Source organism: Pongo abelii, chromosome 22 (assembly GCF_028885655.2).
Source record: "Pongo abelii isolate AG06213 chromosome 22, NHGRI_mPonAbe1-v2.0_pri, whole genome shotgun sequence".
NCBI lineage: Eukaryota > Metazoa > Chordata > Mammalia > Primates > Hominidae > Pongo > Pongo abelii.
In genome coordinates, this window is record NC_072007.2 from 54,992,957 (window position 1) to 55,003,931 (window position 10,975).

General features: G+C 45.2%; 1 protein-coding gene across 1 annotated transcript; it reads left to right on the forward strand.

Annotated features, from left to right (window-relative positions):
* The first annotated feature begins 9,338 nt into the window (after nucleotides 1–9,338).
* On the forward strand, nucleotides 9,339–10,214 carry LOC112130478 (keratin-associated protein 10-8). The gene has a single exon (XM_024239324.3). It carries the CDS (start codon nucleotides 9,361–9,363, stop codon nucleotides 10,138–10,140), a length of 780 nt encoding a protein of 259 aa, XP_024095092.3. The 5' UTR covers nucleotides 9,339–9,360; the 3' UTR covers nucleotides 10,141–10,214.
* Nucleotides 10,215–10,975: the final 761 nt, after the last annotated feature.

Sequence of the window (10,975 nt, forward strand, 5' to 3'; positions counted from 1 at the left end):
AGAAATGAGCCAGGCTTCTCTCTGGCACCAGGGCTGCACCCTAAGTTGGCATCCAGGCTTTGCCTCACTGGCTCCCCTCTGGTTCTCCAGGAGGCACCAAGGCGACCCTGTGGTGAGTCCCCCAACCACAGGCACCTGAATCCCACAGACGGCAAGACGGAGGAGCCTTGCTCAGAGAAGCACGCCCTCCTCTGCGGATCCCAGACTCGGCTCCTCCCCTAGGCATGGCCCCAGCAAGCATCCAGGCATGTGAGCCTCTGGGGAAACACACCCCCCACACCCCGGGTGTGAACTTCAGGGGAGGTGTGCTGTGGGGGAAAAACATCAAGTTCCTTTCCAAGGGCAACAGGTAGAACTTCAGAACCTCCTGCAGACGAAGGGCATGCCAGAGTGGCTGGGCAGAGAGAGGCAGCCTCCTCCAAGGGGCCATTCTCAGCCCCACCACAGAAGCTGACGGTGGCTGAAACTGCCCTTTGTCAGCTGGACATTTACCATTTGACCCCGGTCAACCATGCCTACTGCCATCCTTGGTGAAAGAACCAATATCTCATAAAAAATGCAAAAGGCACAAATCATTAGAGAAAATACTGACAATCTTGAATGCAGTAAAATGCACACAAAAGCACAAGCACACAATCAAAGTTTCCACCAATCCCATCCCAGAGAAGCCACCTGTGGGGCATCACGGGGAGACTGCGGGCTCACTATCTCCCTCCTGGGCACGTGGGCTGGCAGGTTCCAGCCACCTGCAGTTAGTTAGGGCCACACAATGAGTTTCTATTGGTTAAACGTGCATGGAGAGATGTCTGCCACTTCCGGGTCACAGGTTCTGGGAGCCCTGCTGCCTCTCTTCCTTGCCGGGCTATCTTGGAGGCTTACGTGCCAGAGAGTGGGTCCACAAGGTAAGGGCATGGCATGCTTGGATGGCAATGTGAGGAGTGGGGAAGGCCTTGTGGGCTTAAGCCATTGACATGTTGACTTCTGTTGGTTTCTGAACCAGCATTGATTACCTTCACCAACAGTATGTAACAAAAGATTCAAATTCAGAATTTATAAAGAAAACATAAAAAGAAATGAATAAAAGAGATGGAAATATGCAATTATAGGATAAGATGTCCAATGGTCAAAAATCATAGGATAAGATAGCCAATCTCACCTACCATCAAGACACCGTGCACAAAAATTAACTAGGGGTGAACCCTAGACTTAAATGTCAAAGATAAAATAATGAGATCTCTATATAAGATCACATCATCAGCAGAGACCGTCTCACTTCTTTCTTTTCTATTTCAGGACCTTTTATTTATTTTTCTTGCCTAATTGCTCTGGCTAGAACTTCCAGCACCATGTTAAATAGAAGTGACAAGAGTGGGCATCCTTGCCTTGTTTTTGATCTTAGAGAAAGAGCTTTCAGCTTTTCACCACTGAGTATGGCATCAGCTGTGGGCTTGTTGCATATGGCTTTTATCGTGATGAGGTGCATCTCTTCTATATCTATTTTCTTGAGAGTTTTAATCATGAATGAATGCTGAATTTGTTCAAATGCTTTTTTGCATCTATTGAGGTGATCATGTGGCTTTTATCCCTAATGTTAGTGTGATGTATCACATTTATTGATTTATGTACGTTGAACCATTCTTGCATCCCTGGGATAAATCCCACTTGATCATAGTGAATGATCTTTTTAATGTGCTGTTGAATTCAGTTTGCTAGTCTTTTTTTGAGGATTTTTGCATCTATATTCATCAAGGACGTTGGCCTGTAGTTTTCTTTTCTTGTAAAGACTCTACCTGTTAGTCTTCAAACTGTTAGGACTGACAAATTTAATAAAGTTGCAAGTTACAAAATCAACATACAAAAATTAATAGCATTTCTATATACTAACAATGAACAATGATCCAAAAAAGAGATTAAGAAAACAATACCATTTACAATAGCATTTAAAAGAGTTTAGAAAGATATTTAACCAAGGAGGTGAAAGATCTGTACACTGAAAACTACAAAACATTGATGAAAGAAGTTAGAGAAGACACAAATAAATGGAACAATGTCCCATATTCATGGATTACAAGAATTAATATTGTTAAAATGTCCATACTACCTAAAGCTGTCTACAGAGTCAATGCAATCTCTATCAATTTCAATATCATTTTTACAAATACACAGAAAAGAACAATCCCAAAATTCATATGAAACCATAAAAGACTCTGAATAGCCAACACAGTCTTGAGTAGGAAGAACAAAACTGGAGGCACCACACTCCCTAATTTCAAAATACTTTAAAGCTATTGTAATCCAAACACCATGGGACTGACATAAAAATAGACATATCAACCAATGGAATGGGATAGAAATCCCAGAAACCAACCCAAGTATTTGTTGTCAATTTATTTGCCAAGAACAAATGATGGGGAAAGGACAGACTCTTCAATAAACAGTGTTGGGAAAACTCAATATCCATGTGCAGAAAACTAAAATTGAACCCTCATCTTACATCGTATGCAAAAAATCAACTCAAAATGCATTGAAGACCTCAGCATAAGACTTGAAATGCGACACTGCTAGAAGAAAGCATAGTGGAAAATCTCCATTACATTGGTCCAGGCAATTATTCCTTGAATAAGACCCCAAAAGCACACCCAACAAAAGAAAACATAGACAAATGGGATTGCATCAAACGAAAAAGCTGTACAGCCAAGGAGACAATCAACAGGGTGAAGAAACAACCCATGGATTGGGAAAAAATATCTGCAAACCATATATTTGATAAGGGGCTACTACTCACAATAAGGAACTCAAACAACCCAGTAGCAAGAAAATAAATAACCCAATTTAAAAATGGACAAAACAGCGTGGCAACAGAGCAAGACCCTGGCTCAAAAAAATGAAACTACATAAACAAACAAAAATGGGCAAAAGACGTAAACAGACATTTCTCAAAAGAAGCCATTTAAATGGACAGCAGGTATATTTTAAAATGCTCAACATCACTAGTCATCAGGAAAATGCACATTGAAGACACAATGAGACATTACCTCACACTTGTCAGAATGGTTCTTATCAAAAAGATGAAAGTGAACAAGTGTTAGGGAGGATGTACAAAAGAGGGAAGTCTTGTACATTGTTGGTGGGAATCTAAATTAGTACAACCACTACGGGAAACAGTATAGCGGTTCCTCAAAAAACTAAAAATAGAACTTGCCTATGATCCACAAATCCCACTTCTGGGTTTATATCTAAAATAACTGAAATCATTCTGTTGGGGAGAGGTCTGCACTCCTATGTTCATTTCAGTCTTATTCACAATAGTCTAGGTATGGAATCAAAGTTCATCAATAGATGAATGGATAAAGAAAGTGTGGCATATATACACAATGGAATACTATTCAGCCATGAAAAGGAAAAAAATCTTGTCATTTGTGACAACTTGAATGGACCTGGAGGACATTATGCTAAGTGAAATAAGCCAGGCACAGAAAGACAAATGGCATGATTTGTATCTAGAATCTAAAACTGTCAAACTTAGAAACAGAGAGCAGAAAGGTGGTTACGAGAGGCCGGGGGCTGCCAGAGGAGAAGAATGGGGAAGGGAGATGTTGATCAAAGGAAACAACCTTTCCATCAAACTGGAGGAAAAAGCTTTAGTGACCTATTGCATTGCATGGTGACACATAAAAATAATGTGTTGCATACTTCAAAATTGGTAAAAGAATATACTTTTAATTTACCAGAAAAATGGTAAGTTGGTGAGATGATGGTTATGTTAAGTAGCTTGATTTAATCTTTTTTGTTTTGTTTTGTTTTTTAGACAGTCTTGCTCTGTTGCCAGACTGGAGTGCAGTGGCACGATAGCTCACTGCAACCTCTGCCTCCCGGGTTCAAGCGATTCTTGTGCCTCAGCCTCCCAAGTAGCTGGGACTACAGGTGCCTGCCACCACACTCAACTAATGTTTGTATTTTTAGTAGAGACAGGGTTTCACCATGTTGGCCAGGATGGTCTTGATCTCCTGACCTCATCATCCACCCGCCTTGGCCTCCCAAAGTGCTGGGATTACAGGGCTTGATTTAATCTTTCTACAATGCATGCACAGATCAAAACATCACATTATAGATCAAAACATCACATTGTACCCAGTAAATACACACAATTATTATTTGTCAGTTTAAAAATTAGTAACTATGCAATGAATGAAATAAAAATAATGAAGCTCTAGAAGAACATATAGGGGAATGTCTTCATGATGTTGTGGTAGGCAAAGACTTTGGGAACGGGGTAAAAACACCACACATAAGAGAGTAAATTAGTAAATCGGATTTTACTACAATTAAGAGCGTCTCTTCATCAAATGATACTATTAATACCACAACACATCCATAAGCATGACTCAAATTGAAATAGATGACCGATACCGCGTGTCAGCAAATGTGTGCAGGAAATGGAACTCTCCTACATTTGCTGGGGTGGGAATGTGAAATGGAACAATCCCTCTGAAAAACAGTTTGGCAGTGTCATAAACATGACACACACCCCCTTCATATGCCCCACACACTCCACCTCCTGTGTGTTTACCCAAGAGAAGTGAAATCATATCACAAAGACTTGCTCACAAATTTTTAAAGACGCTTTTGCCACACAAGCCATGTGTCCATCGATACGTGGGTCAATTGTACTATAGAATTTGATTTATATGAAATTCCAGGAAAGACAAACCTATTTGAGATACAGAGGAGATCAGTCATTTCCTGGGGATTGATCATGAAAAGTACACCTGGGAACTCAGAGATGATGGAAAATCCAGATCTTGCTTGTGGTAGTGGTTACACGGGTGTATATTTTCTCAAAACTCATCAAATGGTAACTTTAAATAGGTACATTTTACAGCATGTAATCATACTTCAATAAAACTGACTTTTTTAAAACTTCATTTTTAAACCCCAGACTTGGATGAGTTATTTGCAATTCCCATACTCAGTGGTGCACTAAAGCCAGCATGCCCTGGCTCATGAGAGCTGACATGCACCCCTCTCTTCCCATCTCTGTGTTAAGTGACATTGTCTTGGTAGCTTGGATTTAGCTGGGTTGGGAGCATTCACACGTGGACATTGGCAAATGCAACCAATTGGGACTTTTGTTTTTGTTTTCATTACAAAAACAAAAGCTAGTTATTGAACGTTCACTGACACACTGCATATATACAACTCATATTCAGAATACATAATAAATTTCTGCAAATCAATAAGAAACACAAGTAGCCATATTTTAAAAAGCAAGCAAATGTCACCTCACAAGAAAAGATATCCGAGGTTCAATGAGTGGCTTTACTCATCAGGGATATGCACATTAGTGCAACAGTGCAATATTCCTACACACTTTCCAAAATAAAAAAATTTTAAAAGACTGATCAACCTCATTTTGTAAAGATACAGAATAAATGGAATTATAAAATCAACTAGTGAGGATGTAAATTTCTTTAGAAAGTTGTTGGTATATGTTAAGCCAACATATGCCTATCTATGACCAAGCAGTTCCACTTTTGGGAGCACATTGAAGAGAAATTAGTAAAAATATCAGTGAAAAAGTTTACAAGAATTTTTCTAGCAGCACTATTTTTTTTCTTTTTCTTTTTTTTTTTTTTTGTTTATTTTTTTTGAAATTTTTCTTTTTTTTTTTTATTAAGCATTTATTGATCATTCTTGGGAGTTTCTCGGAGAGGGGGATATGGCAGGGTCATAGGATAATAGTGGAGAGAAGGTCAGCAGATAAACACATGAACAAAGGTCTCTGGTTTTCCTAGGCAGAGGTCCCTGCGGCCTTCTGCAGTGTTTGTGCCCCTGGGTACTTGAGATTAGGGAGTGGTGATGACTCTTAAAGAGCATGCTGCCTTCAAGCATCTGTTTAACACAGCACATCTTGCACCGCCCTTAATCCATTTAACCCTGAGTTGACACAGCACATGTTTCAGAGAGCAGGGGGCTGGGGGAAAGGCCATAGATCAACAGCATCCCAAGGCAGAAGAATTTCTCCTAGTCAGAACAAAATGGAGTCTCCTATGCCCACCTCTTTCTACACAGACACAGCAACAATCTGATCTCTCCTTCCTTTCCCCACACGTCCCCCCCTTCTCTTCAACAAAACCGCCATCGTCCTCATGGCCCGCTCCCGATGGTCGCTATCTCTTCGGAGCTAGCAGCACTATTAATAGCAGCCAAAATCTGGAAACAATCTAAATCTCTAACACTGTGAAAGAGAATGGACAAATAACACGTTGTAGAATTTAATGCAATGGGGCAGCAAAAAAAGAGTGAAGTACTGATGCATGCAGCAACATGGTGCTTCTCACAGACATTGTGCTGAACAAAATGAACCATAAAACAAAAGAGTTCCATAGAACAGGCAAAGCTAACCAACGAGGAGAGAAGGTAGAACAGCAACTAATACTTAGGGAGGAGGGACTAACAGAGAGACAGCACAAGGGATCATTTAGGATTCTGGAAATGTTCCACATCTTCCCCAAAATATTCTAAGGGGAAATATTTCCACCCAGAAATTATATCCAGCTAAGCTATCAATCAAATAGAAGAGCAGAATAAAGGCATTTTTAGTCATGCTATGGCTCAAAAATATATCTTCCTTGCACCCATTTTCAGAAAGTTACTGGAGGATGTGCTCCACCAAAACAAGGGCATAAATCCAGAAAGAAAAAGACAAGGCATCCAGGAAGTAATGGATCCAACATCAGAGAGAGATGAATGAAAATCCAAAGACAAGAGTGAAGGGAGATCCCAGGAAACCTGTGTAGCAGGCTGAGGGAGCAGCCAATAGAGACTGGTCCACACATACGAGAGCTCTAAGAGAGATGTTTCCAAAAAATAAATGAAGCTAATAGATTGTTATATTTGAACCTCTTGAGTGGAGCATGGGGATGAATGAGTCAGAGTTTGGAGAGAAGCAATTGTTAACTTCAAGAGGGGAAAAACATAAACAAAAACAAAACATGTACAAATAAGGAAATTTAATCTGGTTCCATTATTCAGACTTGGCTATGAACAATATTTACTTTATTATAATATACATTCTGAACACTGATTTAACAAAATATTGATATTTTACTGCCTTTGCCTTCTGAGGATGGGAAGGGGGAACTTTTTATGGGCCTGGTGATAAACAAGAGAAAGCACTTTCCTCCACAATAGGAAATCAGATCATATCTGAAATTGAAAATGCAAGAAATAACAGAGCATGTACATTGTTTAATAATTCTGAGATAAACAGGAGAACTAAGAAGAGCATCTGGGATGGGCCTTGGGAGGGATGCATGCCAGAGAGATGGGGGTGTTAAAGGCATTCAGTTTTATAAGGAAAGCAGAGCATAAAAGTTTGAAAAATTTGCAGCCTGACTATGCAATAGAAAAGAAAAACCCATTTTCTAGGGAGAAATTCAAGCCGGATGCAGAAATTTGCATAAGTAGCAAGGAGCCTAATGTTAATCCCCAAGACCATGGGGAAAATATCTCCAGGCCATGTCAGAGACCTTCATGGCAGCACCTCCCATCACAGGCCTGGAGGCCCAGGAGGAAAAAGTGGTTTCATGGGTCCAGGGTCCCCATGCTGTGTGCAGCCTGGGTGAAAGGAGCCAATGTACAGCTCAGACTGTGGCTTCAGAGGGTGGAAGCCCCAAGCCTTGGCAGCTTCCATGTTGTGTTGAGCCTGCAGGTGCACAGAAGTCAAGAATTGAAGTTTGGGAACCTCTACCTAGATTTCAGAAGATATATGGAAATGCATGGATGCCCAGGCAGAAGTTTGCTGCAGGGGTTGGGCCCTCATGGAGAACCTCTGCTAGGGCAGTGCAGAAGGGAAATGTAGGGCCAGGGCCCCCACACAGAGTCCCTATTGGAGCACTGCCTAGTGGAGCTGTGACAAGAGGGCCACCATCCTCCAGACCCCAGAATGGTAGATCTATTGACACCTTGGACCATGTGCCTGGAAAAGCTGCTGACACTCAACACCAGCCCATGAAAGCAGCCAGGACAGAGGCTGTACCCCGCAAAGCCACAGGGGCGGAACTGTCCGAGACCATGGGAACCCACCTCTTGCATCATTATGACCTGGATGTGAGACCTGGAGTCAAACGAGATCATTTCAGAGCTTTAAAATTTGACTCCCCTGCTGGATTTTGGACTTGCATGGGCCCTGTAAAATCCCTTTGTTTTGGCCAATTTCTGCCATTTGGAATGGCTGTATTTACCCAATACCTGTACCCCTATTTTATCTAGGAAGAAACTAGCTTGTTTTTGATTTTATAGGCTCATAGGTGGAAGAGACTTGCCTTGTCTCAGATGAAACTTTGGACTGTGGACTTTTGGGTTAATGCTGAAATGAGTTAAGACTTTGGGGGACTGTTGGGAAGGCATGATTGGTTTTGAAATGTGAAGACATAAGATTTGGAAGGGCCAGGGACAGAATGATATGGTTTGGCTTTGTCCTTACCCACATCTCAACTTGAATTTCATCTCCCAGAATTCCTACATGTTGTGGGAGGAACCCAGGGGGAGATCATTGAATCATGGGGGCCGGTCTTTCCTGTGCTATTCTAGTGGTAGTGAATAAGTCTCACAAGATCTGATGGGTTTATCAGGGGCTTCTGCTTTTGCTTCTTCCTCATTTTCTCTTGCCGCCACCATGTAGGAAGTGCCTCTCACCTCCCACCAAGATTCTGCAGCCTCCCCAGCCACGTGGAACTGTAAGTCCAATTAAAACCCTTTTTCTTCTCAGTCTTGGGTATGTCTTTATCAACAGTGTGAAAATGGGCTAATACAGGGGCATCCCACCAGAGTTTGCAGATGGAACAGGTAGGGGTGGCAGGGTGGGGAGCCAGGGGGCATTCCTAGCCGAGACACCCATTGTTCAATGGAGCAGGACTCTGGGACAGGTAGAGAACATCTGCTGGTAAAAAACACCCCACCCCTGGTACCAAATACCCCAATAGCAAAGACACACAGGCAAAGACAGGAGGAAAGTGGGGCCGGGTTTTCCAGACTCGCCAACTCACAATCTGTTCAACTCCCAGCTCCACCAGCAGACATGCAGCATCACTGTGTGTGGCTGCAGGGCACAGACACCTGTAAGTGGCCAGCATCACCCAACCACATGCTGTAGTCCTGGGACCATAGTAACATCCTACAGCAAGTAAACTAATTAGGGTTGCCTGGAGGCAAAGTCTCAGCCGCAACAAGGAAAGGTAAGGCTTGTGAGACTCCTGTGAGGAAAATACCCAGGGAGGGTATAAAACCTCAGCAGCCAGGGCACACAAACCCACACACCTCATGCCAGCACTCACACCACCCAGCCCAGCACCCACCATGGCTGACACCTGCTGCACCAGGACGTATGTGATTGCTGCATCCACCATGTCTGTCTGCTCCAGTGACGTGGGCTGTGTCAGCCGAGTCTCCTCCCCCAGCACCTGCACTGGCTCCTCCTGGCAGGTGAACAATTGCCAGGAAAGCTGCTGCGAGCCCCGCTCCTGTGCCTCCAGCTGCTGTACCCCCAGCTGCTGTGCCCCAGCCCCCTGCCTGGCCCTGGTCTATGCCCCAGTGAGCTGTGAGCCCAGCCCCTGTCAATCAGGCTGCACCAACTCCTGCACACCTTCATGCTGCCAGCAGTCTAGCTGCCAGCCGGCTTGCTGCACCTCCTCCTCCTGCCAACAGGCCTGCTATGTGCCTGTGTGCTGCAAGTCCATCTGCTGCAAGCCCGTGTGCTGCGTGTCCACGTGCTCTGGAGCTTCCTCCCCATGCTGCCAGCAGTCTAGCTGCCAGTCAGCTTGCCGCACCTTCTCCCCATGCCAACAGGCCTGCTGTGTGCCTATCTGCCGCAAGCCCATCTGCTGTGTGCCTGTCTGCTCTGGGGCTTCCTCTCTGTGCTGCCAGAAGTCTAGCTGCCAGCCGGCGTGCTGCACCACCTCCTGCTACAGACCCTCCTCCTCCCTGTCCCTCCTCCGCCGCCCTGTATGCAGGCCCACCTGCTGTGTGCCTGTCCCCTCCTGTTGTGTCCCCGCCTCCTCCTGCCAGCCCAGCTGCTGCCACCCGGCCTCCTGCCTGTCCCTCCTCTGCCGCCCTGCATGCTCCTGCCCGGCCTGCTGAGCCCTCTGCTCAGGCCAGGAGTCCAGCTGCTGATGTGCACATCCCCCAGGGCCAGCTGGCTCAGGTCCTGACCTGGATTAAGTGGCTGCCCCTACCTGGGACGGGGTCCCCGTGTCTCCCCTGTGCTAAGGTGACCTTCCCCTCCTTACTCCCAGGAGCCTCCTCGCTGCTCCCCAGCTCTTGCCTTCCAGCAGGTGCCCACCTGCCTGCTGGGTCCCCTGTCCTCCCTCCCAGCTTCTCTGCTCTGGGTCACTTGGCCTCAACTTGAACCTCTCAGTACCTCCTCCTGCTCCCCAATAAACTCTCCTTGGTCACCTGATTCTCTTTTCCTGTTGTTCTCCTGGGAGGACACATGGTTTTGAGTGGACATTGGTCTCCTCCAGCCATGATTGTTTCTAGGAGTGAGTTACTTAACCTAGAAGTCACAGGGGACAGTGGCCTAACTCCTCCAGGGGGTCACCAGGTGGGACTCATGGTCACTCCCAGGAAGGCTCAGTCCCAGCTCAGCCCCTGTGCCCGGGTCTTCCTGAGCCTGGTCATTCACTGCTGTGCCCTGGGCTGTGGGGCCGTCCAGGCCCCAGGACCGTCCCACCCGCTGTCTCACCTGGGAGAGCCCACCCTGCAGAGTCACCTGCCGGGAAGCTGGCCTGGAGTCCGGGCACCACAGCCTCCAGGCCTAGTCACCCTCCCTGTGTGCTGCCCGCCCGAGGGTTCTGCTCGTTTAGCAGCAACGCAAGGGGAGAGTGAGGGGCTGCTGCACCTGCACAGGAGACAAGGGACTCGATGAGGACAAAAGCATCATGGGGTGGGTGGAGGGACACACAGGATTCCCCCA